The sequence below is a fragment of the Podarcis raffonei genome, chromosome 7 (assembly GCF_027172205.1).
Source record: "Podarcis raffonei isolate rPodRaf1 chromosome 7, rPodRaf1.pri, whole genome shotgun sequence".
Taxonomy (NCBI): Eukaryota; Metazoa; Chordata; class Lepidosauria; order Squamata; family Lacertidae; genus Podarcis; species Podarcis raffonei.
This window is the reverse complement of record NC_070608.1, coordinates 81,365,887-81,393,863: the sequence shown is the minus strand read 5'-3', so window position 1 is coordinate 81,393,863 and position 27,977 is coordinate 81,365,887. Positions and strand designations below refer to the sequence as shown.

General features: G+C 42.0%; 2 protein-coding genes across 4 annotated transcripts; both read left to right on the top strand.

The window, feature by feature from the left end:
* The first annotated feature begins 1 nt into the window (after position 1).
* SLC39A6 (solute carrier family 39 member 6) lies at positions 2 to 15,990 on the top strand. 3 transcript variants are annotated; one of them, XM_053397196.1, is made up of 10 exons: positions 2 to 107; positions 3,262 to 3,972; positions 5,953 to 6,133; positions 6,469 to 6,638; positions 9,153 to 9,365; positions 9,801 to 9,897; positions 11,649 to 12,020; positions 13,542 to 13,622; positions 14,428 to 14,618; positions 15,284 to 15,990. In XM_053397196.1, the coding sequence occupies exons 2-10, from the start codon at positions 3,271 to 3,273 to the stop codon at positions 15,434 to 15,436; spliced, it is 2,160 nt and encodes a 719-aa protein (XP_053253171.1). In that variant the 5' UTR covers positions 2 to 107; positions 3,262 to 3,270; the 3' UTR covers positions 15,437 to 15,990. The 3 variants fall into 3 exon arrangements, with proteins under 3 accessions (XP_053253171.1, XP_053253172.1, XP_053253170.1); XM_053397197.1 differs by having other exon boundaries at positions 3 to 119; positions 3,262 to 3,867; XM_053397195.1 differs by having other exon boundaries at positions 3 to 119.
* Positions 15,991 to 22,252: 6,262 nt separating this feature from the next.
* Positions 22,253 to 27,971, top strand: ABITRAM (actin binding transcription modulator). Its single transcript, XM_053397200.1, is given in 7 exon segments — positions 22,253 to 22,434; positions 22,436 to 22,536; positions 24,835 to 24,886; positions 25,448 to 25,577; positions 27,376 to 27,452; positions 27,528 to 27,597; positions 27,690 to 27,971. Coding segments are annotated over 7 exon segments (726 nt in total). The 5' UTR covers positions 22,253 to 22,267; the 3' UTR covers positions 27,819 to 27,971.
* Positions 27,972 to 27,977: the final 6 nt, after the last annotated feature.

The following is a 27,977-nucleotide window of genomic DNA, read 5'->3' as shown; positions in this document are numbered from 1 at the left end:
CTCGCGCTCCTCTTCTTGCTCGAAAGGCCGGTTCACTGGGATGCTCCTCACTTGGGAAGGGAGGAAAATAGAAGGCGGCTCATGAGGGGCTGGCGAGGCGCTTCGCGGTAAGGTGTCCGGTAAGTGTGTCTGTTTGCGTTGCCCCCCCCCCGCTTCAGCGCTCTGTTTTCCTTGGCGACGAAACGGGAGGGAGGTCTCAGGCAGACGACCCCCACCTCTCTTCGAGAGAAGGCGCATGCGCGTGAAGAGCGTCCGGCTCGCGCTCGTTCGGAGTGGCGGTTGCGGTCAGTAACGGTCGTCCTCTGACGTCGTCCGCGTTCCATCAGCGCACCCCCCCCCACTTGCCCTCTCCCCACACAGGATGGCGGGTGGGAGTAAGTGGACGAACCTCCCTTGACAGAGGCAGTCTACCTCGGGATCCTATGGAGGCTGTGTGCTGGCCGGGCCCTTATTGTGACACCCCCTTCCCCAACCCCCCCTACGTCACTGAGGCATCAGGCTGGACCAGTTGGCCTTAACTGGGCAAAGCAGTTCTTACGCAAAATACAAAGGGCAGCACAATTATCTTTTTGACAGGTGTGTAGGAGGGGAATTCCAGCAGGTGCAGCTTCCTTCACCTCTGTGTCAAGCAAGCTGAAGCTTGTCGAAACGTATTATTTGCTGGAGTCCTGTGCGGTCATACCTTGGGGGGGTTGAAGCGCCATAATTCCTAAGCTGTGACACCCCCACTCCCCTAAAACAGTAGCCACAACCCACCCACAATGTTATCACCTTCCTTCTGCTAAGGGGTAACCTGTCATGTCTGCTGCTCACCTGAGATCCAGATATAACAAGCTGTTGAAGCAGCAGGTGGAAAAGAGCTGGCACACCCATTGCCGGTGTTTAAGGGGAATTACCTAGGTAATCAAGGACTTGCTGATCCTCTGAGCAGACTGCCATCCTCCCTGCTGTAATGCAGTATCTCCTACTGAACTCAGTGGGAGTGCAAAATAAATGAGCATGAATTGGTTAGAAAGAGTCACAGGCTAGTGAGAATGCTGCAAGGCCATTGTGTTACCTGCATTGTGTGCTTTTTGTTGCATGTCACAAGAAGCCGCCACCTCCTCCCCTCTATTGCTCATTTTTGGATCTGGTGACTATTAACCCCCTTTTAGAGAAAAAACAAAATAGGAGATACATATCTTAGTGAGCAAATCCTATTGGTAAAGGAAAGTGTAGGCCTTTAACACAAAACCTTTGTCGACGAAGCACACAAAACCTCTGCTGTACAGAATGCAAAGTTGCTTGCAAATTCATGATTTCTTTTTTAAAAAAAGCTCCTTAACTGTATCATACAGAAGTTTAAATGTATCATACTGATCAGAAGTTTGTTGTATTGTATACTGCTCAAATACAGAATCCCAAGATTCAGTTCTGTGTATTTTTATCTACTATGTTTATTAAGCTGTTAAAAAAATATAAAAACAAGGATGAATTCAAAGAGAGAGAAATGTTCACCCACAAATCACAAGCTGTTGTCTGATTTTTATTTTTGAATGGGTTTTCATTACACCTTACTCTTTATCAACATGGAATAAGGGGAAGAGTGGAAGAGAGGGACACACACAAAATACCCAACTTTTTATGTGAAGCCATAAGGCAGGGATGGAAAACCTTTGGCTATCTCATCCAGAGCTGGTCACTGGGACCGATGGAAGGTGTAGTTCAGCAACATCTTTAGTTCTGCAATGTCTGTCTTGAATCAAGTCTAGATGCAGACCTTGGCTTAAGGCTTCAACACTGGGCCAACACCACCTTGCCCCTGCCCTCTGTATTATGTAACATCCAGCCTGATGAAGCATTCTCAATAACTTGGAAGCGGCCCTCACTATTTTGTGACTTTTTGGTTCTCCCTGAAGATATTGCCACACAGGATTTTGAAGAGGAATATTTGCATGTTTTCCATATAGTTTCTCCTTCACATCTAAAAACTAAAACAGTGTTTCTCTACGTGTCTAGACACAACTTAAATTAATGACATTTCCCCTCCTAGTGCAACATACTGTGTTATTACTGGTGGTAATTCTTACCTGTAAAGCTCTTAATAGCTTGGGCCCTTTTGGCTGCTCCTTCTTCAGTATGACCTTCCTCCTTGCTGTTAATGTAAGGTTGGAGAACCAGGTTGTTGGTTGATAACTCTCATAATCCCTGACCATGCTGGCTGAGGCTGATGGGAATTGGAGTCTGAACATTTGGAGGACCAGAGATTCCCAACAACTACAATAAGTTCTGCTTCACCTTCTCACAAGGTTAAACTCCTGAGGTTGTTGAACAAGGCCTCTTGCATCATAGAACCAATGACTTTAAAATTTCCTCCCTGGGAGATGTCCACTTAAGCCTAAATCTTTTATAGGCCTACTTGTTTAGACAGCATTGAAGATTAATGGTGGCAAGTATATATCAGGGATGTCCAACAGGTCAGTCGGGATCGACTGGTTGATCCCTGGGAGGTTTTGGTAGATTGCGGTAGATCGCTGGCTCCTCCATCCGGCCTTGCCCCCACCCCCCGTCCCCCCGTCCTCTAGATTGCTAGAACGGAAGATGGACTGTCTCCTTAGTGATTTATTGGTGAGTCCCTGTTTTCATTTTTTAGACCTGACCCCCCCCCAAAAAAGGGACGTTTCTCCCTTAAAAAAGCTCAGCAGCTTTTACCTGAACCCCCTCCCCAAAGGGGTACATCACTGCCAGATTTTAATCATGTGAGTAGATCATGTGAGTAGAGTAGTCTCTTGGAAGTTGGACATCCCTGGTATATATAATTTTGAGTACTTCCTGGGGGGAAACGCAGCGAAGTGGGGGTGGACTTCAAAAGCAACACAGTGAGCAAATTGAGTATGTTCAGTGGATGTGGAATGCTGGTGGCAGTTTAGGGATAGGAGAAACAGAAACCTAGGAAATGGGGAGTTGAATGGAGTATCCTGGAACAGGGCATGGTAACCTGTCAGGAATTCTAAACACTTCACTATACATGTTGTTGCAGGTTCCGCTTCTAATCAATAAATATTATTGTATTATATTATTAGAATAGAATAAAACATACAATATTACATATTATATTATTAAGTAATGTCATATCAAGTAATGTTAATACTAAGAAAGAAATAGTGTTTTAAATTAGCAGAATGTCTGTGAAATATTTGTTTTATTTGCTCTGGAGTAAATTGCAGTATGGGATACACAAACTGCTTTCTTAACTGCTTTCTTTTGTCATTTTCCTTACAGGACTCTGCTATGGCGAATAAGCTTTATGTGACTGTTCTTTTCATATACTTGTTTTCTGAAGCTCGCCACCATGGCTTGGAATCAACCACTATTTCACAAACTACGGAGAACCTTATACCTGAGAAGGCAGCTGGTATCAACGTTGATTTGGCCACGCTTATGCAGAGGCATCACCTTCAGGAACTCTTCTCTCGATATGGGGAGAATAATACATTGACTATAGAAGGGTTTAGAAAACTTCTACGGAGTATGGGCATTGAGAAGGTGAAAAGAATTTCCCAAGATCATGAGCACCACCGTCACCACCATAATCATGTTACCCTCAGTACAAATTCTGAGAAAGTAGGTTGCCCTAGTGACGAACCTGTCGGTGGAAGCAAAAATCATTTGAATAATTGGGCAAAGGATTTGTCTAGCAAACAGAATACAGAACACCAGCAGGGCTCTGTGAATAGCAAGAGTACAACGGTTGCTATAGCTGCATCCACCTACACCACGACCACAGAAGGCGATCCTTTGATACAGCATTCAGAAACTGCAGAATTGAAGTCTACACGTATAGGCCTTGCCAGCCCCAATCCTAACATTGTTCTAGAAAGCAGCAATGTGAGTTCACTTGTAAATGGAAAAACAAATGAATCGCTTGTTTTCGTGAGGGAATCAGAAAGAGGAAGTTACATGTATTCGAAAATAAGAAAAATTACACAAGAGGTACTTGGAGATTGTTTTTTATTGAAAGGAAAGTTGTGATGTTTGGTAGCATTGTATTCCTTTTTCTTTATAAGCAATTTTTCGACCACCCCCTGCTGCATATTTTCTACATTGCTTTTCCACTTCATAGAATTGCTGTATCAGGGTCAAGAGCTATGAAAATGAAAAAAGGAGGCAGCTTGTGAATTTTAGTATAACTTCTGTTCAAGTCTAAGATTTGACTTGAACCTTGCCAGGGGCATTTGGGCTGGGGCCGCTGAAAACCTTGGGGACAGGGCACTTCTAAGTTAACACTTTTTATTATCTACAGATTTATCTCCCGCTTCAGAACAACAGAAAATGTTCTTCCCCTCCTGTTTTTAACTTTATAGCAACCCTGTGAGGTAGCTTAGGTTAAGAAACATTGACATGCCCCAGCTTTGTGGTTGATGGGTCTATTTGTTCCTAGCGTTTTGCTATGCTACAGTATAAAGGTAAAGGGACCGCTGACCATTAGGTCCAGTCGTGGCCGACTCCTGGGTTGCGGCGCTCATCTCGCTTTATTGGCCGAGGGAGCCGGCGTACAGCTTCCGGGTCATGTGGCCAGCATGACTAAGCCACTTCTGGCGAACCAGAGCAGCGCACGGAAACGCCGTTTACCTTCCTGCTGGAGTGGTACCTATTTATCTACTTGCACTTTGGCGTGCTTTCGAACTGCTAGGTTGGCAGGAGCAGGGACCGAGCAACGGGAGCTCACCATGTTGCGGGGATTCGAACCACCGACCTTCTGATCTGCAAGTCCTAGGCTCTGTGGTTTAACCCACAGTGCCGCCCGCGTCCCTATGCTACAGTATAGTGGCTACTTTATTGAGAGATGCTACGGTATAGTGGCTCGCAATAAAGTAGAATACATTTCTAAACATGCATTCTATTATTTAAATGTATTTGCCATAAGTGCATTTCTGTTAGCCTACCAGCAATCGGGTCTCATGGGTGTGCTGGCAGTATGCTAATACCATATTCCAGTGGGCCAGGTCATATCTACTTTTGTGGCATCCGTTTTTTTGAAAGAAGGAGTAGGCAAGCTGTCTAATTGTTCAGACAGGATGGAAAAGTAGTGAATTTGATTGTAGCCTTGCAAATAACTAAACACATTTTTCTAGGCCTCAACATTTTATTAGTCCAAAGTTTGTTTTAAAGTAATTTTTGACATATCTGCCACAAAGGGGAAAATAACTTTTTCTCTTCCACAATACTCTTCTCCACCTGGTTGTATTGAAATAATTTTTATTCACTATCTGGTAAGTAGCTATTTAAAAGCTTAGTTTAACTATATGTTCCTTTTTTCAACCAATTTGGTTACCTTTAGTTGACATTAAATTTCAAGCCATATGTTTAGAATTCCAATGATTTTAATTTTCATCTGCATCATTAAAAAGATTTTTGAATGACTGTCCACTGCTTATAAAAATTCCCATCATTAATCAAGTTGTCTGGGTAAGTTCTTAATTGGAATGCTATCAAATAAACCTATGTTATGAAACCCTTTGGCCTCTCTGTAGCTGGCCTATCAAAATAATTTCTACCTAACTTGTTCCTTTGTTCCCAGTTCTTTAGTATTTTTGGTATAGAAATGTCAAACTTACATCTCCTTAGGTTGATAGGGGTGGCATGTGTCTGTGCCATATTGTGCATTATTTTAAAAAAACCACCTGTTTCAACAACAGATTGCCGTGTGTTTTGGGTTTTTAAGTGGTGGCATGGGGCAATCAAATCAGAGAATTAGTTGCACGTTTCTTTTAAATTTTTGCTTATAAATACATTTGTTACTAACCTATATATATGACAAATTTTGTTCAGTTTTGCCTGTTTGTGATTTTTTGCTTTTTTTTGGTATAGCACTTGAATCTTTCCAGTTAAGTTCAGAGGAGAGATCATTTAAAATTAATTTCCCAACGTTTATGTATGCATTTTCCTGAAATGTGCTTGTCTCTTTTATAGTGCTTCAATGCTTCAAAACTGATGCTTTCTCATGGAATAAGTACAAGAGTTCCATTGACAGCCATAGAATTTAGCTATATTTGCCCTGCTATCGTTAACCAGATTGATGGCAGATATTGTGTAATTCATGCAACAAGTGAAAAGACAGAAACTCCTCCAAAAACTTATTCATTGCAAGTAGGTACGTTTGTTGGTGAAGTCAAACATTTCCTATTTAATCTCTTCTTTGATGCTGTACTTAAAGCAAAATATTGAACAATAATTTGTTTTGGATGATTCTGCTATCTTAAAGTCTTTGTGGTTTTGTTTTGAAGGGCGAGAAACCTCAAGCAAGGAACGCAATACCTGTTTTTATTTAGATGAACTAGTGTTCACAATGCAGCATGCAATCTTTTGTGTTAGATAGAAATTATTCCTCCCACTGAGTGCTTTACGAAATAAAACTTCCCTCTCTGACATAAGGTGGAAGAAATTGGTTACTCAAGAAAGCAAGCTGTTTTTTCTTCTTCTTTTCAGCTTGGATCGGTGGATTTATATCCATTTCTATCATCAGTTTCCTTTCGTTACTGGGTGTTATACTGGTCCCTCTTATGAATCGTGTATTTTTCAAGTTCCTTCTAAGTTTCCTTGTAGCATTAGCAGTTGGTACCCTAAGTGGAGACGCTCTTTTACATCTTCTTCCACATGTAAGTATCTTCTTTTTCATTGTATTTACTGGGCATGAATCACTTTGGGACATAGTACTACAGTGGTACCTCTGGTTATGAGCTCCACTAACCTGGAAGTAGCTGCTCCTGGTTGCGAACTTTGCCCCAGGATGTGAACGGAAATTGTGTACCAGAGGCGTGCGCGCACGCAGCCGAAAACCTCATTGGCCAAAGCCTCAGGATAAGAACGGTTTCAGCTTAAGAATGGACCTCCGGAATGAATTAAGTTTGTAACCAGAGGTACCACTGTACTGTAAATATGATCAGGAAATGTCTGTAATTGCACCATAATAATCCTACTTGTGGCACACCTCAGTAAATTAAAGTTTTTAATTTAACAACTCAGTTTCCACATCAAAGTACTCTGTGGTGTATTTTTCCTTACAGTCTTAGGGCCAAACTAAACATTACATTAATTTCATGAATGCATGCAATGTATGCATTTTCTAAAATGTAAATAACTAGGGACTGAAAGGGAGCAGCACTGGGGGACCTGAGAAAGTAGAAATGAGGAGTTTAACCACAGCCACCCTATCGTGGTTCTGGTGAAAAGCCATCATTCCCTACCAATGCAAATTAACAGCTTCAGGTGGGAAAGAATAATCACTGGGGTCATGGCCGGTGAGGAGAAGGGGAAACTTGCCCATTGTTCCAATACTGTTCAACACTGCCTAATGCTGCCTCTGCTCTAGCTCTGCTATTAAGTACATATGCTATTAGGTTAATTAGAGTAATTAATAAGTGCCGTGCTGAATCAGACTGAAGGCAAATCTAGTTTAGTATCCTGAACTAGGATGCTTTTGGGAATGCCACACGTAGGATTTGGTAATCCAGTTTGTCGCCAGCTGTAAATGTTTGATTGCTACTGTAGCAGTTTATAAGATCCAACTATAAATCTGCCAAAACAAATCCTTTTGTGCCATAGCTGTGCTACTGTAGTTGAAATTCCTCCTTGTTTCAACTGAGTATAAAATCTATAGAACCCAAGGCCATCACTGCAATCTGAAGATCTGGCATTGCTAACATAAGAAGAGACACTGATAGCACAGTGCTTTGGTATTATACAGATAGAATGCTCAGTGCAGCACAGCAGCTAAGCCAAGTTTTGTCTTAACTTGGGGTCGTCGTTAAGAAGCTAAACAACAAGCTAAACAACAAGGGAGAGCCAGCATGGTGTAGTGGTTAAGAGCGGTGGACTCATAATCTGGTGAACCGGGTTCGATTCCCCACTCCTCCACATGCAGCTGCTGGGTGACCTTGGGCCAGTCACACTTCTTTGAAGTCTCTCAGCCCCACTCACCTCACAGAGTGTTTGTTGTGGGGGAGGAAGGGAAAGGAGATTGTTAGCCGCTTTGAGACTCCTTCAGGTAGTGATAAAGCGGGATATCAAATCCAAACTCTTCTTCTTCTCCTTGGGAGTCTGCATCTTTGCACTAAGCCACGAGTTGGCTTAGTGTTGCATGCAAACACGGCCATAATACCATGAGATGGTACGATATGGGAAACAGGAAGCTTCCTTATACTGAGTCAGACCGTTAGTTCAACTAGCTCGGTAGTGTTTACACTGCCTTGCAGTGGCTCTCTGGGGTTTCAGACAAGGCTTCCCTCTCAGCTGTACCTGGAGATGCCAGGGATTGCTGCTGCGACCTGCATTCAGAGCACATGTTCTGTCACTGAGCTGTGAACCTTCCTCATACCACTTCAGACTAAGGTAAGCTTTTTCATTTTTTTATGCTCCTCTTTGTGAACATTCCATGCAAATAAAACTAATAAACGAGCCTAGAACCTCTGATGTGCAATTTGCAAGGAGCTGTTTCTACAGGAGGAAGCATTTGAAACTGGTGCTCTTCTTTTAGTCTGAAGTGGTACAGTCCACTCTACCCCTTTGAGAGCCAAGCCTTCTGCATGTGTAACCCAGGCTTTAATCAGTGTCACTTTTCATCAAATCAGGCATAGGTTCAACTGTTGAAACTGAGATATGAAAGCTAGGAGCTAAATGCCACCATAAACCTAGGTTATGGGCTCAACAATGGAATGTCTAGGCGCACTTTTTTATAACAAGAATACAAAGCTGGAAATGAATGAACTGCAGCTAAAATCTTACTTTCATTTTTCAAATGGTCTAGTCCTCATCTGAAGACTGCAAAAAACAAAGCCATGCTTCCCCTGCCCACCCCCCATATATTCTTAAGAGGGTCTCTTCTCCAGTCTCCAGAGAATGTCTGAAAGTGGGGAGGCATAAAAAGGTCCTCTTTTCCTTCCACTGTGCAGTTTTAATCTGAATTTTTAGGCTCAGAAACTGCTCGTACTAAGGAAATTCCCTGTCACAAAACACACCTAGAACAATGGGAGTTTCAGACGCTGCCCCAGATACTCCTCCCAGACTTTGAAATAAACTGATGCTGGCAGACTCTTCCACTCCCCACGTCTTGTTGTTGTGTATGGAAAGGTGTCTGAAGTAATTTCCCCCCCTTCTTTCCCCCCAACTTTTAGTCTCATGGAAGTCATCATCATCATCATGAGAAGCCATTATTGGAACACAATAAAGACCCCACTTTTAAGCATCTTGTTTTTCAAAGTGCAGAAGACAGTGCTAACTTGGATTCTACGTGGAAGGGCCTCACAGCCCTTGGTGGATTATATTTTATGTTTCTTGTTGAGCACCTGATCACACTAATTAAACAGTTTAAAGACAAGAAGAAAAAGGTAGAGAAATCATATATTGAAAAGTGAATTTAAGTTTTTCTGTGTCCAAATCTTAAGGGATGGTTTACACAAAGCTTGAACAGAATAAGCTGTCTTTGGTGAGGGAGCAGGAAGCACCTAGATGAATTGCAGCACTGTGGAGGGAGAGTTTTAAAAAATAAAATTATGTTGAAAGGGTTTAGAAGTTGATGGGATAAATAGTGAATCAGAATCAGAATTGGTTGAAATGTTTCATTTAGACTTGAAACTTTTAATAGTGAGCAAAATGACTTGGGTTGCTTGTTGTGAATTTGATCACCTATGTGCAGTTTCTTTCCTGCATTTCAACTCTGATTATTTTTATCCATTTCATGTTTTTTATTGCTAATAGTCTGTGAGATATATAGTGTTCAAGATGTGTACCTAAAATGTGAATAACTTAGTGTATTTCTTCAGAAAAAAAATGAAGATGATGAAGCAGAAATCAAGAAGCAACTATCTAAATATGATTCTCAGCTTTCAACAAATGAAGAAAAAATAGACACAGATGATAGTGAGTTTTAATAAATGTTGTACAGCATTGTCATTCAAAATGCTATGGGTTCTTCTTTGTGTTTCCATGCAGCCAAATTGGTATATAAGTGTATTGTGCATTTTTCTACACATATAGCTAAAAGGTGATTATTGTTTCTGGTCTGATGAACCACCCTTTTTTGCTACTTTTGATACAGTGGTACCTCGGGTTACAGACGCTTCAGGTTACAGACTCCGCTAACCCAGAAATAGTACCTCGGGTTAAGAACTTTGCTTCAGGATGAGAACAGAAATCACACGGCAGCGGGAGGCCCCATTAGCTAAAGTGGTACCTCAGGTTAAGAACAGTTTCAGGTTAAGAATGGACCTCCAGAATGAATTAAGTTCTTCACTTGAGGTACCACTGTACTTCAGCATATTCATATAATCTAAGATGCTCTGGAAATGACTACAAAAGTTGGCACTAACCTATAGCATCTATCAGCAGTATGAATATGCATTCTTAGAATGTGCCTTTGTAGTAGGGTTCACTATATGGAAGAGATCTTATTATCCAAGAACAATTTCTCATCGATACAAGATGATGTTTATACTGTATCTTGTACTAATCCATTATCCCATTGCATAGAATCACTTTATCTGCTTTCAAAGCAGGAAAGAATAACAATTCACTTCTGACATGTAGCTGCTGCTTAAGGTTTGAACAGTTTGTGGAATTGCTTATTTAAGTTATCTATTAAAGCTGTTTCTAACAACCCAGTTTTCAAATGCCGTTATGCTTGGTTTTCTGCAAGAGAGCACCTTCATACTGCCTTACCAGCATAATTTACCATTTATTTCTTAATTATACGTTCTATTTTTGTGCAATTCTGAAATTTAGGAACCACTTTTTTGTGTGCTTAATAGTGCGGCACTAAGTATTGCATCAGTTGACTCTTTAAATAGGAGTCTGGAATGGGGTGGGGGGTGGAAGCAAATGGGTAAGCACTGGTTTCAAGTTTAAATGCATTTTTCATAGTGATAATTTTCCTAGTATTTGTATAAGACCAAGAACTTATTTTAACTTGTCTAATTATGTTATGAATTCTGTTGTCAATGTAAAATGGGGCTAGCCCAGCATAAGCCCACAAGATTATCTTGTTCAGCACTTCCACTCCAGTAGAGTAAAATACTTCATTGGGCCCCAAATGGGGAAGGTAATTTGAAGACAGAAAGTGTCTTGGCTCAGGGTGGTATGGAGAAATTTCTGACCTTGCTCATTTATGGATTCATCCCATAGTAACTGAAATCCATTTCTGCAGTCATAAGCAGCACACCTTCCAGCCTTCAGCTCTGTAGAAAAGGCAAGGTGGCAGGTTGTACATTAGGGTTGCACATTTCTTTGAATTTCTTAATACAATCCTATATACGTGAAGTATTGCAACAAGAAAGTGTGGCTGGCAGAAGATGCTTATAAAAATGGATCTGAAATTAATGTGTTTCACACACATCTCTTCCGAGACCCATGGTTATAGAAATATCTAAAACTAGAATGGGTAATATGTCGCACTCCAGATATTTATAGATTCTTATCTCCTATCAGTCCCAACCTATGTGACAAATGACCAAGAGATAGAATGCAGGTGACAGATTTCCCCTCTCTGACATAAAATATTTTATGAGTAAGATATTCAGGTACCGAAAATGTTGCAGTAGGCAAAGGTGTTCTGAATGTTCTGTTGCGTCTTTTTGTTTTGAGAATGTAATCTGCTTTTCCTGTGTTTCACAAAGGGCCAGAAGCTTACTTGGGGGCACATTCACAAGAGCCTTCGAACTTCATCTCCCAGAAGCCAGTAGTACAAGAAGAAGAAGAAGTTATGATAGCTCACCATGAGCCTGCTGACCATGAATATGCATCCAGGGGGTGTAGAAATAAATGCCATTCACATTTACATGACACCCTAGGACAGTCGGATCATCTCAGTCATCATCACCATGATTACCATCATATTTTGCATCACCATCATCATCAGAACCATCATCCGCATAGCCATAGCCAACGCTACTCACGTGAAGAACTGAAAGATGCTGGTATAGCTACTCTAGCCTGGATGGTAATTATGGGTGATGGACTACATAACTTCAGTGATGGCCTCGCAATTGGTTAGTGTATCTTGATGTTTTTTCTTAATTAGTCCCATACATATTGGTGGCCGATCCAACTCTTTTCTGTGCTGTTACCTCTTCATTTCTGGTATTAGTATAAAAGCAGAAAGGCAAAAGCCTTGTTGTCTGTTGTTGCAGAAGGCAGGGCTTCTTTTAACGGGTTTGAAAGGAGGGTAGATAATAGTGGGACATTAGGAGAAACTTCTTAACAGGAAGAGCAGTTTGATAATGGGGATCAGTTACCTAGAGGTGTTGTGAACTCTCTAGTACTAGTACTAGAGGTCTTAGGCCAGGTTTCCTCAACCTCAGCCCTCCAGATGTTTTGAGACTACAATTCCCATCATCCCTGGCCACTGGTCCTGCTAGCTAGGGATCATGGGAGTTGTAGTCCCAAAACATCTGGAGGGTTGAGGTTGAGGAAGCCTGTCTTAGGAAGTGACATTGAACCCTAGGAGGTTGGACCAGATGGCTTAGAAGGCTCTTCTCATCTATGGTGGTCTTGACTAGTCTCCTCAAAATCCTGTCGTGTGTGAAGCTCACAGTACATTCCCTACCCAGTGGTCGATATACTGCAGATCCAAAGTGTGTTAAGGTTTATAGTGAACTTCTTTAATCGAACGAGGTTAAAAGTACATACCACTTTCTGATGATAGATTCTATAACAACCATAGTTGAAAACTTTTTCGGTTTGAGGGCTGCATGCCAACAGTAGATGGAGCCAGGGGCAAAAGTGAGTAGAGCAACAGATGCTACTCTTAACTTAGTACCAGTGTTCGAAACTCCCATTGTTCTAGGCGCTTTTCGCGACAGGGAATTTCATTAGTGCAAGCAGTTTCTGAGATCTGGGTGCAGTACTGCTCCTAAGATTTCAGATTAAAACTGCAGAGTGGAAGGAAAGGAGGACCTTTTTTCCCAACAACTCTCTAAAGACTGGAGAAAAGACCCTCTTAAGAATATTAGGGGTGGGGGTGGGCAGGGGAAGTAACTAGACCATGTGAAAAATGAATATAGGATTTTAGCTGCAGTTCATTCATTTTCAGCATTGTATTCTTGTTATAAAAAAGTGTGCCTAGACATTCCGTTGTTGCACCCATAACCTAGGTTTAAGGTGCCATTTAGCTCCTAGCTTTCATATCTCAGTTTCTAACACTGCTTTGTACAGTGGGCTACATTCCTGCTACATGAAAGGTACAGGCTTATACATACACATCTACATCCAGGCAAGCAAGCAGCCTTATCACAGTTTAAGGATGCATTCCAGTCAGGCAAAAGCACTCAAGGGGACATGGCCTGAGGCAAGTCCAAAGGGTGAGATGGAGATGCTTAGAAGGGAGCATGGGAGGAAAAATCACCGCTGATTTACTCCTCTCCCAGTTCTGCTGTTGCTATGCTACCCAGAGCTAAGTCATGGTTTGGCTTAGCAGTAGCACAAACTAGGTCATCATATATTTATATGTGGATGTAACTGCATTCTTCAAGCAAGATTGCTTCTCTTTAATTTTCTTTGTCTTCTCCTAGGGGCTGCTTTTACTGAAGGTTTATCTAGTGGCTTAAGCACTTCGGTTGCAGTCTTTTGTCATGAGTTACCACATGAACTGGGTAAGAGGGAACCAATTTTGGTTACTGGTAGGGTATTGTTTCTATACATTTACATTTGGTTGATTGATTGATCACTGTCACAGTTAAATTGAGGTATTTCATCGTATGTGTGAATAACAGTAATATCCCATCCTCTTGGGCTCCTGTAGAATAGACTGCTCAAGGGAAAGTGCGCTTTTTAAAAAGCACGGCAATCAACTAAAACTAATCTAATATTGCTTCGTTTCAAGCAAATGAATTCTATCTTGCTTCCAGACCAACAAAGGAAACAAAATGGTTTGAATGATGCAAATACTTACTTTACACACCGTTGGCAGTGCACTTAATATGGCAATATTCATTGCTGAATGGGAGGTTTTCGACAATCTATTGTCAATTTAATGCAAATTAGCTCAGCTTTTCTTGATGTTGTTTAACCAATTACATTAAGTTGTATTGAAGCATAGTGAAATGATACGAGTTTTCCACTGATTGAAAACACAGTAAATTCTAACTATAAAGAGCCATTGTGAGGACTCTTGAATAGTACTATTTCAGTTTAATGTAAACTTTATGAGCATGTCCCAATCCATGGTGGATTGGGTGGAAAAAACAAATACATTTCAAGTGTGTATACATATGCAGGATATTCATTGTGGCTGCTAAGCTTGCTTGGCGCTCCTGTCCTCCAAAAGTTTTGACGACATTAAAAAACAAAAGCAAATGAGATTTTAAGGCATAAAAATATTTCTTGGGAATCAGGGGAAATGAAGCAGTATTTTAGTATGCTGACAAATGACCAAAAATGTTTTGTGTCTCTTGGCAGGAGATTTTGCTGTACTTCTCAAAGCTGGCATGACTGTCAAACAAGCTGTTCTTTATAATGCGCTTTCAGCTATGCTAGCCTATCTTGGAATGGCTACTGGGATACTCATTGGCCACTATGCAGACAATGTATCTATGTGGATCTTTGCACTTACGGCTGGGCTGTTTATGTATGTGGCCCTTGTTGATATGGTAAGTACTGTATATAAGTATCATTGGATATTGATAGCACTCTGGTATGAAATAGTTGCAGCAACAGAACTTTAATCAAAGATGATGCCAGCATCTGAATTGCTGTACATAAGAGCCTTTCCTCATCAGGCGAAGGGTACATTTAGTTCAGCATCCTAGCAGTGGTTACTTAAATTCAGCCACAGAGAGCTACAAGTACAACATGAAGGAACATAGTCTGCTTGCTTCTATAGCTGACATAGCAGTCTTCTTTCGTCCCTAATAGCAAGCTTAAAACAGGTCCACTGAGAATCAAGAGGAAAACTATCAGCATGCTTGGGGCACCCCACGCTTTGCAGAAATACAGCAGTTCCCCCATTCAAACAGCCCAGTGAGGACTCTGCATGCTCAATGGACACCAGGAGCCATGGCATGTTGAAGGATAGGGTGGATTGGGGTAAAATGGCTTGTTTGAGCTTCATAAGATAGCATGGTTGTCTGGCTGGAACCCTGCACAAGAGCACTTAGGTTAGAAATTGGGGATACACTACAGTATTTTAAAGCTGCTCTCGTCTTCACAGAAGGGGAATTATTACCAACTTGAACAACTTAATGCCTCAGCATCAACATGTTCTTTCTATAATATTCAGATTAATTTTGTTTATGTCTCTCCTTTTTAAATTCAGGTGCCTGAAATGCTCCACAATGACGCTAGTGATCATGGATGTAGTCGCTGGGGGTATTTCCTGTTACAGAATGCTGGGATTTTGTTAGGTTTTGGTATCATGCTACTTATCTCTGTGTTTGAACATAAAATTGTGTTCAGCATAAACTTGTAATTTTTATTTCTTTTCTTTTTTTTTTTACATTCCTGATACTGACGGTACTGAAAACTAACTGTGGGCACTTTTTACCTCTTAATTGCCTCCTGATTATGCCTTTTTAGTAGTGTTAAGTGCTTGCATACATGGCAAGAATATAGTATGTAAAAAAGGTTAAAAAAAAAGAAGGTACCTTTACCAATATAGTATGTAGCACTATGGGGAAACTGGCATATTAAATAGCACACTTTGCCTAACATAGTCAAAGCTAAAACTGTAAGGGAAGTGTTTTTTTATTATTTTGAAAAGTTATTTAATATTGTAAGGATACTTAATAGCATGCAATGTGAGGTTTTGTCTTAGTCTTGTATATGTTAACAAAGTGATCCCAACATGAAGTTGTATTGCTTTTGATGTAATATGATAGAGAAAAAACAAAAGCTGTCATTTTCATTCCTGCTATTGCGGGGGAGAACAAGCACTCAGAGCATTCTTGAACAGTTATGCTACTGTAAACAAGTTTTCTAATGAAGAGATTAAATATTTGGCTTACCATTAAAATGACATGCTCACTTGTGTTTATGTTCACAAAATTATTAACACTACAGTAAAAAGTTGTGAAATGTCCCACTTCAAGGCCTCAAATCTGCATCGAGTCAAGATTCTACATGTAGTTTTAAAAATTGGAATGTGACAATATTTTCAAAAAGAGCTATGCTGTGTATTTAAGTGAAAGTGTTGACAGAAATATAAAACCAGTGGGGGGCAAAACAATTACCAGAGGTGGGTGCCTCACAATATTGGGAAGGTTATAAGGAATGAACTGGACAGACAAAACAGCACAAGAAGTAGGGGGAGACTGTAGAATTCTGCTCTGAACTGTATTGTGTGCACACTTAACAGTTCTAAGTTTGGTAGTGCATGGGGCAGAGTGAATAGTTGAATCGGAATTGTTTTTTCACACCATACGTATGCTTAAAATAGAAACTAGTGTTGGAAAGAACATCTTTCACTTCCTAGAGAACTGGATTCTTAAGAGCTTGGTGGTATGAAAAGCATGTGTGCAACAGAGGAGTGTCAAAGGCCTAAATCAGCTGCTAAGACGCATGTCATAGTTTGGATAGAGTAGCAGTTATCCTAATTCTATAATACTAACTTTTGCTATATATTTTACCAGGATAGCTTACCTTTATGTGCGCTTCAGACGAGAAGCTCCTTAAAATGTATTTTGTTGCTGGCCCAACCTTGCTCATAAAGTTCCATATGATCTAGGTTGATAGATCGTATCAACTTAAGTTGATAACTCAGTCAGTAGAGCATGAGACTCTTAATCATGGGTTTGAGCCTCACATTGGGCAAAAGATTGCTGCATTGAAGGGGGTTGGACTAAATTACCCTTGTGGTTCCTTCCAACTCTATGATTAAATTAATTTAAATATACTTTTTTGCTGATCTTCTCAGTTTTTAAAGAATTGTAGAGTAGGACTAGATGATCTTTTCCAACTCTTTGCTCAGTGCAGGATGCAGTTGAGGTATCCCTGGCATGTTCAACCTGTGCTTAAACACCTGGCAAAACAGAGCTCATCACCTCCTGAGGCAGCCTATTCCATTGTTAAATGGCTCTTACACACATGTTCCTCTAAAGATAAGGCGAAAACTGCTTCTCACCAGTTTCCTGGCATTGGTTTCAGACCTGGAGCAGCAGTTTCAGAAGATGTAGTTTTCATTGGTATTATAGAACAGACCTGTTACTTCTGCAGAGCACTGTTATTTTCAGGCTTTCTTTGCAGGCAGAGCAATTAGACTGATAAAGCAAGGAAGGTGCCAAGGGCATATTCAATATAGATGCTGTTATGGTCTTCAGTCTCATAAAAAAAGGTACAGCTATTGAGCATTAGTTTCAAATATCAATATTTTAGCACTTTCTCTTGTAAAAATTAGTTCACAGTCCTTTATCCATCTCAAAAAAGCCTTTGCTGCACAATACACTCTGATTTTATGTGTGTATGTAAGGCTGATAAAAACATTTTTGAGATGATAGTTGTGGATTTAGATACAGGATTTCTTTGTTCAAGTCCAGTACAATCCTTTCTACTGAACTGGATACTAAAATTAAACGGATTGAAGCGTTTATTTGAAGAAATAAGCACAATTATAGCTTTTGCAATAGTTTTTATAAGGTAAATGATTGTTTTGGTCTAGAAAAGGGTGGTGTCTCCTCCTACATCTTGGGCTATAATCTCTTTCCTGGCTATGACTCCTGTGTGTTTAAACAGGTGAGCTCTCCCACCCCACTATGATTGATATTTTGTAAAATAGTTTTCTGTTCAAAATAATGAAATTGGTGTATATCTATAGAACTAGTAGCCTGCCTTCATTCAACTAACAGCTGCTATTTAGTTCCACCTCTACCATACTGGCTAGCAATTTGTACATGTAGTGCTGCTTGCTTCAGTCAAGTTTTGGGTACTAACTCTTCTTGTGTGGTGGCAGGAAGAGTAAAAAGAAAAGTTGCACAGTACTTCCTATCTGAATAACAGCACTTTCAACATTGGGAACATCATAAAGAAGGGGTATGATGATGGATTTGAGGAAGGGAATTTTTCCTAACTGGCAGACTCCTTTTACATAAGAATCTCCTTCCTGTCTCTCTTTTTTTTAAAAAAAAAAAAGTCTGATGGGATGTTCATTTTGTCTGGTAACAGCCTGAGTTTTGCTATCAAAGTTACACAACCTTTCAGACCAGCTCTTGGGCAGGGAGAGAAACCTAAGAGGATATTTTGATTTAATTTCCCAAAGCAAAAAGGGGACACAGAACTTTGAGAACCTTGTGAAACAGTTGGTTACACAAGAATGTAGCTCAACCATGTCCTACACATGGAGATTTTAGGACGGAATTCCAGGGAAATGCCTTTTAAAGCCAAATGTCAAAGTAGAAATAATTTTATTAGGGAGGGGGAAGTCATCTAACTTGGGTAGTAACATGTTGCCTGCTTGAGAAAAGATGGGTTTCAGAGTTTCTTGCAGAAGAGCTGTGCTGAGACATTACATCTTTGCAAGGTTTTTAGAAAAGAAAATACATAACTGCCTAGTGTTGTGTGATTATAAATCACACTCAGTGTGCATACCACTTAAATACATGAGCATTTTCCTTATGCATGCCTACATACTTTATTGCTTAAAGTCACATTTTGTCACATCTAGAAGCTTATCCTCAGAACTGGAAATTTGACAGCACTGATTCAGAAGAGAAATAAGCTTCACACAAGAGGCGTCATTAACTCCAATTTGTCATACTTTCAGGCACAAATGCTTCATGTAGATTCGCCCCAGTGAGGTAAGTCATAAGTTAATAAATAAGAATGTGCACATTCTGAATGCTTCTGGCATCACCACTCTGCTTTGTCAGGAAACGGCTCTCCCATGTTCTAGAATTACTTTCTTAATATTAGAAGCTGGTGAATATTTTACTTACTGATGTTAATGGAAAAATCTGAGGGTTCCCTTGGACAAAAGACACCAACCAGGATTATTTGGAGCAAAACAGCAGCCTGTAGGCTTGGCCTTTATTGATCTGTTGCAACAGGGTGCTCCCCCCACCCGCAGGAGAGAGGAGGGACCCAGAAAAATGGTGTGCAAGGCCTTATAAAGACTTTTGAAATTGCCACCCTGTAGATCAAGACCACCCCCAGAAACATACATACATCACAGAAGGGGTCCAACCTAAGACTACCCCTCAGATACATCACACCTACATCACAGAAAGGAGGGGTTGAGGGACGAGTTGTGGTAACCTGAGTGTCCTGTCACCTGGCTGGTTCCCCCTTTCCCCCTCCCCATGAGTACTTTCCAGGTGACAGAGGGGAGTTTGCAGTTTCCTGCCCCCAGAGGGAAGAGCTGATTATTGTCCTTTGTTCCAGTCCGTGCTGAATCCACTCCCATATGCAAGTTCTTTGTGATCTTGATGGTCTTCTGTCTAGGACCATCAGGGTTGGCATAGCAACTGGGCAGGGCTCCTGTGTATGTGCTGGTATGCTCAAGGGATTATGGCTGCCCTGTATCAAACCTTCCCCATTTTGTAGTCCTTCCTTCATGGAGTAAAATAAAAGTGGAACAGTGCAAATCCGATGTATGGTTGATTTTCTATGAATTTATAACAGAAGCATAGTGTATGTAGTGTGTGAATGTGAGTGTGTGTGTGTGAAGTTTGTACAAGCTGAATGATTGGGGGGGGGGTTCCTGCAACACTGAGGCTGAATGTTAAGTAATTAGTCTGAGCTCTTAATTCCATGATAGATTTTTTAAAAAATAGTTATTGCTGAAACAACGTAGCTGCTCCTTATTTTTAAGCATGAAGTCCCATTTTAGAGTCACAGAACATCAGATATTTGCAACTTGCCCATGAATCAGGAAAGTGTGTAGAGAAGCCTCCCACAAGCTGCTGCTGTTCATAATTTTTTTTGGAACTACAATTCCAATAATCGCTGAAAAGTCCATGGGACAACTGATAGGACTTGTAGTCAGAATATCGGGAGGACACCAGCTTGGGGAAGCATACAGGATATCCTTGCACATTCTTAGCAGGGGCACTTCAGTAAGAAACCCAGACTAATAGCTACTTCTGTGCACATTTGCTGAGAAGTGAACTTCACTGATTTTTAATGCGGACGATACCATGCAGCAGATGTAAAAATTAAAGGAAAATATCACCTTGGTCATGGCATTGTAGAGTTGGAAGTGATATGGAGTGTCATCTAGTTCAACCCCCTGCTATACAAGAAACTCCAATAAAGCATACATGATAGGTGGCCATCCAACCTCTGCATGTGGAAAGTACTTTGTGGACAGTTACTAGAATGTGGGAAATTTTATGGTTAAACCAGGGGCAGACCTACATTTTGGGGCCTTGAAGCTTGAACTGTCATGGGGGCCTCCTCACAACCAGCAATGAGGTCTAGGTAACCAGTTGCCTTCTTCAATGGGGTTATGTTTCAGAACAGATCACCATGCCTTTGCAACATCTGTGCTACTGACTCAAGCGTTGGGATTGTTGAAATATATACTGTGATAGGAATTTTGAGGTCTTAGATATATGGTAATGTTCATAACTGCACGTACATAGATCAGCACAGGAAGACCGACCTGAAGACATTTTGATTCCTAAACTGAGCAAATGTTTTCTCTGCAAGATCAAAGTGGAAAAGCTTCCCCATTGTCTTTTCCTTCACAAATCCTGTCTTAAGGGTATGTCTGTGTTTGAATAGGGTGTGAGCCTGTGACATGGTCCAGGAACTAAGTATTTATCATTACAAAAGATTGGCCAGGCTCCCCAGGCAATCCAATCAAGTAACCTGCCAGACAGGAGATAAACGACATTCAAATTTCTGTTTAGACCGCCTTTTCTGTGATGTAGGTGTGATGTATCTGAGGGGTGGTCTTAAGTTACACTTCTTCTGAGATGTATGTATGATGTTTCTGGGGGTGGTCTTGATCTACAGGGTGACAATTTCAAAAGTCTTTATATGGCCTTGTGTGCCATTTTTCTGGGTTCCTCTCCCTCTCCTGCGAGTGAGGGGAGCACCCTGTTGCTACAGTTCAATAAAGATCAAGCTTACTAGCTGCTTTGCTTCTCAATGTTCTCTGGTTGGCTTCTGTTACCTTCTCCTACCAATAGGGAACCTATGTAAGGACTCTATATGGGCTCTTGGATACCCCATAAGGGAAAAGGGCAGTTTTTTTTACAGCATACAACATAGATGAAATTTAGTTGTGCGACTCAAATTGAGTCTACTAGACCCAAAACGTTTAAGCAATGTGGACTAAAGTCGCTGGGGGGGGGTCCCCACTGCGATTAGGGGCCCTGAAATTTAAGCTTCATTAGTTTCATAGTGGATCCGCCCCTGGTTTAAGCTTGACAGAATGGAGGCAACGCGGCAACCCTCTGCCTTTTGGTTGGTTAGGTTGATCGATGGTAGGGGGCCGGGGAGTGATGGAAGATAATAATAATCATAATAATCATAGTAATCATAATAATCATAATAATAATAATATTTATACCCCACCCATTTGGCTGGCCTTCCCCAGCCACTCTGGGCGGCTTCCAAAGAAATATTAAAATACCGTAATACATCAAACATTTAAAGCTTCCCTAAACAGGGCTGCCTTCAGATGTCTTCTAAAAGTCTGGCAGTTGTTGTTCTCTTTGACATCTGGTGGGAGGGCGTTCCACAGGGAGTGATGGAAGATAGAGATGTGAATTTTAAATATTTAACTAAACGTCAAGCGGCCAGTGAACCCAGCCAGTGTTAGCTGTGATTTGGGGCAGCAACCGCAATCCTCCCTCAAAGGACGCAGCAAAGGCAGGAGTTTTTGCTCACAAGCCTCGATTCTTATTTCGTGATTTTTTTGAGTTTTCGAGCACTTAAAAAATGCAGCGCGCCTGTATGCCAGCCAGTCAACGGAGAGCAATGCAGTTTTGGACGCAACTGAATTCTGAACCTGGGAGGGATCAGAGCTAGGAGTTTCTGTGCTGCATTTCCAAACCAGAAACGCAAACCAACCTCAGTGCCCTCACCTGTCAACCTGCAATACGGATAACGGACTGCACTGCAAGGCTGCTGGTAAGCTATTTATTTCTCTGCCGCAACTCAGAACGATCTGCATTTGGCATTAAAAATGTAGCATTGCTGGAGGTTTATTATTTCCCCTCCCACGAACATTTCTCGCGAAATATAGGGTTAGGAAAAGCGTGCACCAGCTTGGGTCTGGGCTAGCTTCTGCCTGACCGCAGCGACGCTAAAATCCCGATTTTAAAAAAATAATATTCAACTCTATGGGGAAAACTGGCCGATGCGAACCCGGAAGCTCCTTATGGATGCACCGATCTACTCTTTTTACCTATCTCTGCCGGGGGGATGCCCGGGCGCGAGGCGGTTCCGGGTTGCCGCCCTTGGCTCCGCCCCCTCCACCCCTGCCTCGGTGCGCGTCGTCCGCGCGGTCCTAAAGGTGACCGTGTCTGCAGGTTCGGGACGGGCTCGTTTCCCTTGCGCTCTTGCCAATGGCGGCGGCGGCCCCGTCCGGCGTGACGGAGCGCTACTTCACCCGCTGGTACAAACCCGGTAAAGTTGCAACAGCAGAAGCGCCGCGGAAGCTCTGTCTCGGGCCGGTGGCTCCCCGAGCGGCCTTTTCTCCGGGCTGCAAGTCCAGCCCAAAGCAGAATTTGCAACCATAGATGGGGGATTTGCAGCCATGGTTGGGGATGGTGGGATTTTGATTTATTAAAATTTACGAAACCCCGCTTGATTGCAAAAAAACAAAACACCAAACAAAGCTCAGAGCGGTTTGCAAAAAGATAAAATATGGATCCAGCGCGAAGGAGGGTTTGCAACAGAGATGGGGGTTGGGGGTCGAATTTGCAGACATGATAAGTGGTTCTAGTGGGGGTTTATTTAAAATTTATGAAACCCCGCTTGATTGGGGGGAAAAGCCCCTCCAAAGCAAAAAAGATGAAACAATAAAATCGAGGAAAATGTTAAGCCCTGCTTTAAAGCATGGGAAAGTTAAAATACAAAAATAGATTAAAACTGCCTCGATTGAAGCATCTTGGGTAAAGGGACCCCTGACCATTAGGTCCAGTCGTGATTGACTCTGGGGTTGCAACGATCATCTTGCTTTATTGGCCGAGGGAGCCGGCGTACAGCTTCTGGGTCATGTGGCCAGCATGACTAAGCCGCTTATGGCGAACTAGAGCAGCGCACGGAAACGCCGTTTACCTTCCCACCAGAGCGGTACCTATTTATCTACTTGCACTTTGACGTGCTTTCGAACTGCTAGGTTGGCAGAAGGACCAAGCAACGGGAGCTCATCTCCATCGCGGGGATTCGAACCGCTGACTTTCTGATCGGCAAGCCCTAGGCTCTGTGGTTTAACCCACAGAGCCACTCGCATCCTTTAGCATCTGGATAGGACTGCCTTAAAGGGGGGTGCTTTTAAGCAGGCAGCAAAAAGGCTATGCAGCAAAATGCCTGGCTCCATCTCAATAGGCAGGGAGTTCCAAAGTGCGGGCACTGCCACACCATATGATAAGAGTTCCACTCCCAACATTTGGAGGACTGCAAGACCCCCATCCCTGCTTTATAGGATGCACAGACACACATGCACACTAGTACAGTAGTAACTGACTCACTCTCTGATTTTCTAAGTCATAGTAATTTATGTAATTGGAACTGCAGCAGTGCATAGCCTTGGGCTGGCCTCATCCGGACCCACCTCTTCCAAGGCCAATCCCTTTTACAGTGGTACCTCAGGTTACAGACTCTGCTAACCCAGAAATAGTACCTCGGGTTAAGAACTTTGCTTCAGGATGAGAACAGAAATCGTGCTCTGGCAGCAGCAGGGGGCCCCATTAGCTAAAGTGGTGCTTCAGGTTAAGAACAGTTTCAGGTTAAGAAGAGACCTCCAGAACGAATTAAGTTCTTAACCCGAGGTACCACTGTACTCTGAAATGAAGAGTTACATTGTGATCCCATGATTCCTATTATGTTACTGATTTATTTATTACGCATCCTTTAGCCCATAGTCCCTGGGCTGCTTGCAGCATTAAAAACAATATAAGACACATAACGCCCAGAACTTGATTAGTGTGGCAGTGTCTACACTTTGGAACTCCCCGCTTATTGAACTCAAGAAGGTGCCTTTTTGGCACCTGCTAAGAGCATTCCTTTTGGGGCCTACCCAGATGCTTACGAGGTTGCGGTAATTTTAATGTTTTAGTGTTTTAGCTTTTCTCTGTTTTAAAGTAGGGTTGTGAAATTTTCTTGATTTTACTGTTTTACCTTTGGTAAATCGCTTTGAGGTTCTTCTTTTTTTTAACAATCATTTTTAAATAAATTATACATTTTATGAAATTAAAAACAAAAGGATTGTAGCAGAACTGTATGCAACTGCATTTCTTGCAATTAATCCCCTCTCAACCAGGCTTTAGCCTTGCCACACTTCATTGTTGGTGCCTCCCCTGCTATAGGAACATACCGTATTTTTCGCTCTATAAGACGCACCAGACCATAAGACGCACCTAGTTTTTGGAGGAGGAAAACAAGGAAAAAAATATTCTGAATCTCAGAAGCCAGAACAGCAAGAGGGATCGCTGCGCAGTGAAAGCAGCAACCCCTCTTGCTGTTCTGGCTTCTGGGATAGCTGCACAGCCTGCATTCACTCCATAAGACGCACACACGTTTCCCCTTACTTTTTAGGAGGGAAAAAGTGAGTCTTATAGAGCAAAAAATACGGTAAATGGTCAGCTTCTTGGACCAAGAAGTGTGTTTATATAATTTCAATTAATTTCACCCAACCTCATCTCTGCATGTTTTTTTTGTCTGGAAAGTTATTTATTTGATGGTTAATTCCCTCCTCCACAGATGTCAAAGGTAACCCATGTGAGGACCATTGCATATTGCAGCATTCTAACAGGTAAGCCTTTTTGCAGCCCATTTATTTGGAACTGCTTTTGTGTTCAGTGGGCGGGGGGTCACTCCAAGTAAATGAGCACAGGATTTGCTCAATAGGTCTTACTTATTAAAGAGATTCTTGCCTGAACATTGAGGCAGCTGAGATTAGCTGCAGTCAGGCGCACATCTACGGGATGGTGCAATTGATCTACGTTGTATTTTAAAAATAAGATGTGCATTGACTTATTTGCAACCAGCACTGGATTGAGGCCTTTTAGGGCAAAAACGTGCTCTTATAAACAGAAGTGATAGGTTTACTACACATAAGAATTTTTGCAGCTTAATTTAGCTGGATATACCCTGTAACTTTAAAATGTTTCCCTACCTAATTTTTTTACTGGTTATTTTTTTGTACTTTTGGAAAACTGTTTTGAGAAAGCTTCTGGCTTCGTCGAAGTAACTCATCCATAAGAAAGCGGGACTTCCCAAAGTAACATAATTTACTGTATTCAGCAATTTGCCTAGCAGTTGGCTCCAGAGGAGAAATCCAAGCAGTTCATTGTTCTAACCTCTTTTCTTGTAGAATCTGTGTTGTCACTCTCGCAGAGGCTCATCCTCTTCTTCAAAAAGGAAAATCCATTGAGAGGATTAGTTACCAGATCAGTGCCAACTGCAGCAGGCTGCAAAATAAAGTTTCTGGGAAGTCTAAACGGGTATGTCTCATTCCATTTTTTAACTTGGCTTTAGTGTGATTGTCTAGCAAGAATTCTTTTTTTAAAAAACACCGATTCTGCTGGACTTAGAGGAGGAACTGTTTTTAAAATATTGTTATCTGTAAGGGGGCTATCCGTACTTACAGAGAGGGGTTAACATGGTATAGACTAAAATAGTAAAGGTAAAGGTACCCCTGCCCGTACGGGCCAGTCGTGTCCGACTCTAGGGTTGTGCGCCCATCTCACTTAAGAGGCCGGGGGCCAGCGCTGTCCGGAGACACTTCCGGGTCACGTGGCCAGCATGACAAAGCTGCATCTGGCGAGCCAGCGCAGCACACGGAAACGCCGTTTACCTTCCCGCCAATAAGCTGTCCCTTTTTATCTACTTGCACCCGGGGGTGCTTTCGAGCTGCTAGGTTGGCAGGCGCTGGGACCGAGCAACGGGAGCGCACCCCGCCGCGGGGATTCGAACCGCCGACCTTTCGATCAGCAAGTCCTAGGCACTGAGGCTTTTACCCACAGCACCACCTGCGTCCCATACACTAAAATAGTATGTGCCTCTTGTTGGCAAATGTATTTATGAAGCTATTTTGTGTGAAAGAAGCCCATCTTCCCTTTTCCTAGTGACCTGTGCGGCTTCTTTCCTCTTGTGACTTAGGGGAGATTAGATTGCATTAAGAAGAGGGTCTCTGCCTGTCGGTATGATCCATCATACTTGAATTCCCTCCCATATTCTTGCTAGAAGGAGAACAAGAGGGAGGCCAGGTTGCCAGTTACTAAATGCCAGTTCAGGTTTACTGAAACAAAGTCGGGGCCTAGAGCAAACTTTTTCAGCAGGGGGCCGGTCCACTGTCCCTCAGACCTTGTGGGGGGCCGGACTATATTTTGAAAATAAAAATGAATCAATTCCTATGCCCCACGAATAACACCCAGAGATGCATTTTAAATAAAAGGACACATTCTACTCATGTAAAAACACCAGGCAGGCCCCACAAATAACCCAGAGATGCATTTTAAATAAAAGCACACATTCTACTCATGTAAAAATACGCTGATTCCTGGACCGTCCGCAGGCCGGATTTAGAAGGTGATTGGGCTGGATCGCGCCCCTGGGCCTTAGTTTGCCTACCCATGCTCTAAGCCTCTCTATCTTCTCATAAAACCCTCTCCAAAACACATCCTCCACCAGTCCCGCTCTGTTTCAACTTCAATTGTTTCGGCCTGGCTAGACTTTGTCCTTGAAGTGCGATGATGTCTTCTGCATATCTCAAGAGGGGCGTGTGTGAAAATCTCTGGAGCCAGAATACTGTACAAGGAATGAGACACATCCATTGCTGTTTTGTCTACTGTCTCCACGAACCACAAGTTGCTTGCAGAGACCAAAGAAGAGCCCCCCCCCAAAAAAAATTTCTAATCCTGGTGTCAATTGACTTGGCCACCACTGTAAGCATTTCTCTGAAGGAGAAGGGTGTCATCAGCAAAAATCATGTTATCATTCCTCCCCATCCCCAAGGCTTAATGTTAGGTTACAATAGATGTAAGTTTATACTGGCAGCCTAATGGGTTTCGTAAAGGGCCCTGGATCTGAACGTGGGTTTCCTTGCATTCAAAATCTAATGCCTATCAGTTTTGTCCACATTAAGGAAGGAAACGGCATCTTGCTTAATTTAGAAGTTTTTTGTTCAGAACAATAAAACAAGGTCCCTGGATTTTTACTGCTGGCAATGAAAGCTGCCAGGCTCTGGCAGAGTTTCCTTTTCTCAGACTCTTAATTTGTATAACCTCTGCTTCTCCCCAGGGTGCTCAGTTCCTAACAGAACTTTCCCCTTTGTGCCGAGTTTTCTGCTCAGATGGAGAAGAGTATACCATATATAGGTAAGCAGGAGACTTTTGTTTACCTTGCGTTGCTCCTACCATTTGAGAGTTTACTAAACTGGAAATTCTTTGCAGCTGTATAAGAGGGAGATTGATAGAGGTGAATGAAAACATTCTGGACAGTCCACCTCTGCTGCAAGCCAAGGTCAGAATTTTAAGCTAGCTCTTAGCCTTTCTATTCCTCCTGCATTCTCTCTCTTACTTTTTGTCTCCTTACTTCTCGTTTTTTCCCTCTAGCCTTCCACAGATGGGTACATAGCAGTGGTATTGCCAAAGTTTGAAGAAAGCAAAAGCGTAACTCAGGGACTTTTGACGCGGAAAGAATACGAAGATGTTTTGTCAAAACGCTTTAATTCCATTTCTTGATAAGATGCACAGAATGAGAACTCATTTCACTAGCAGTCGCATGAACTGAGCAAGACTGTTTCCAGTATACCCCACAATAAAGTGACTTCTCCGCTTTCGTACTTAACGCGGAAAGGAGAACTGAATAAAAATGCTTTGAGTTTCAAATAGCAACAGGTC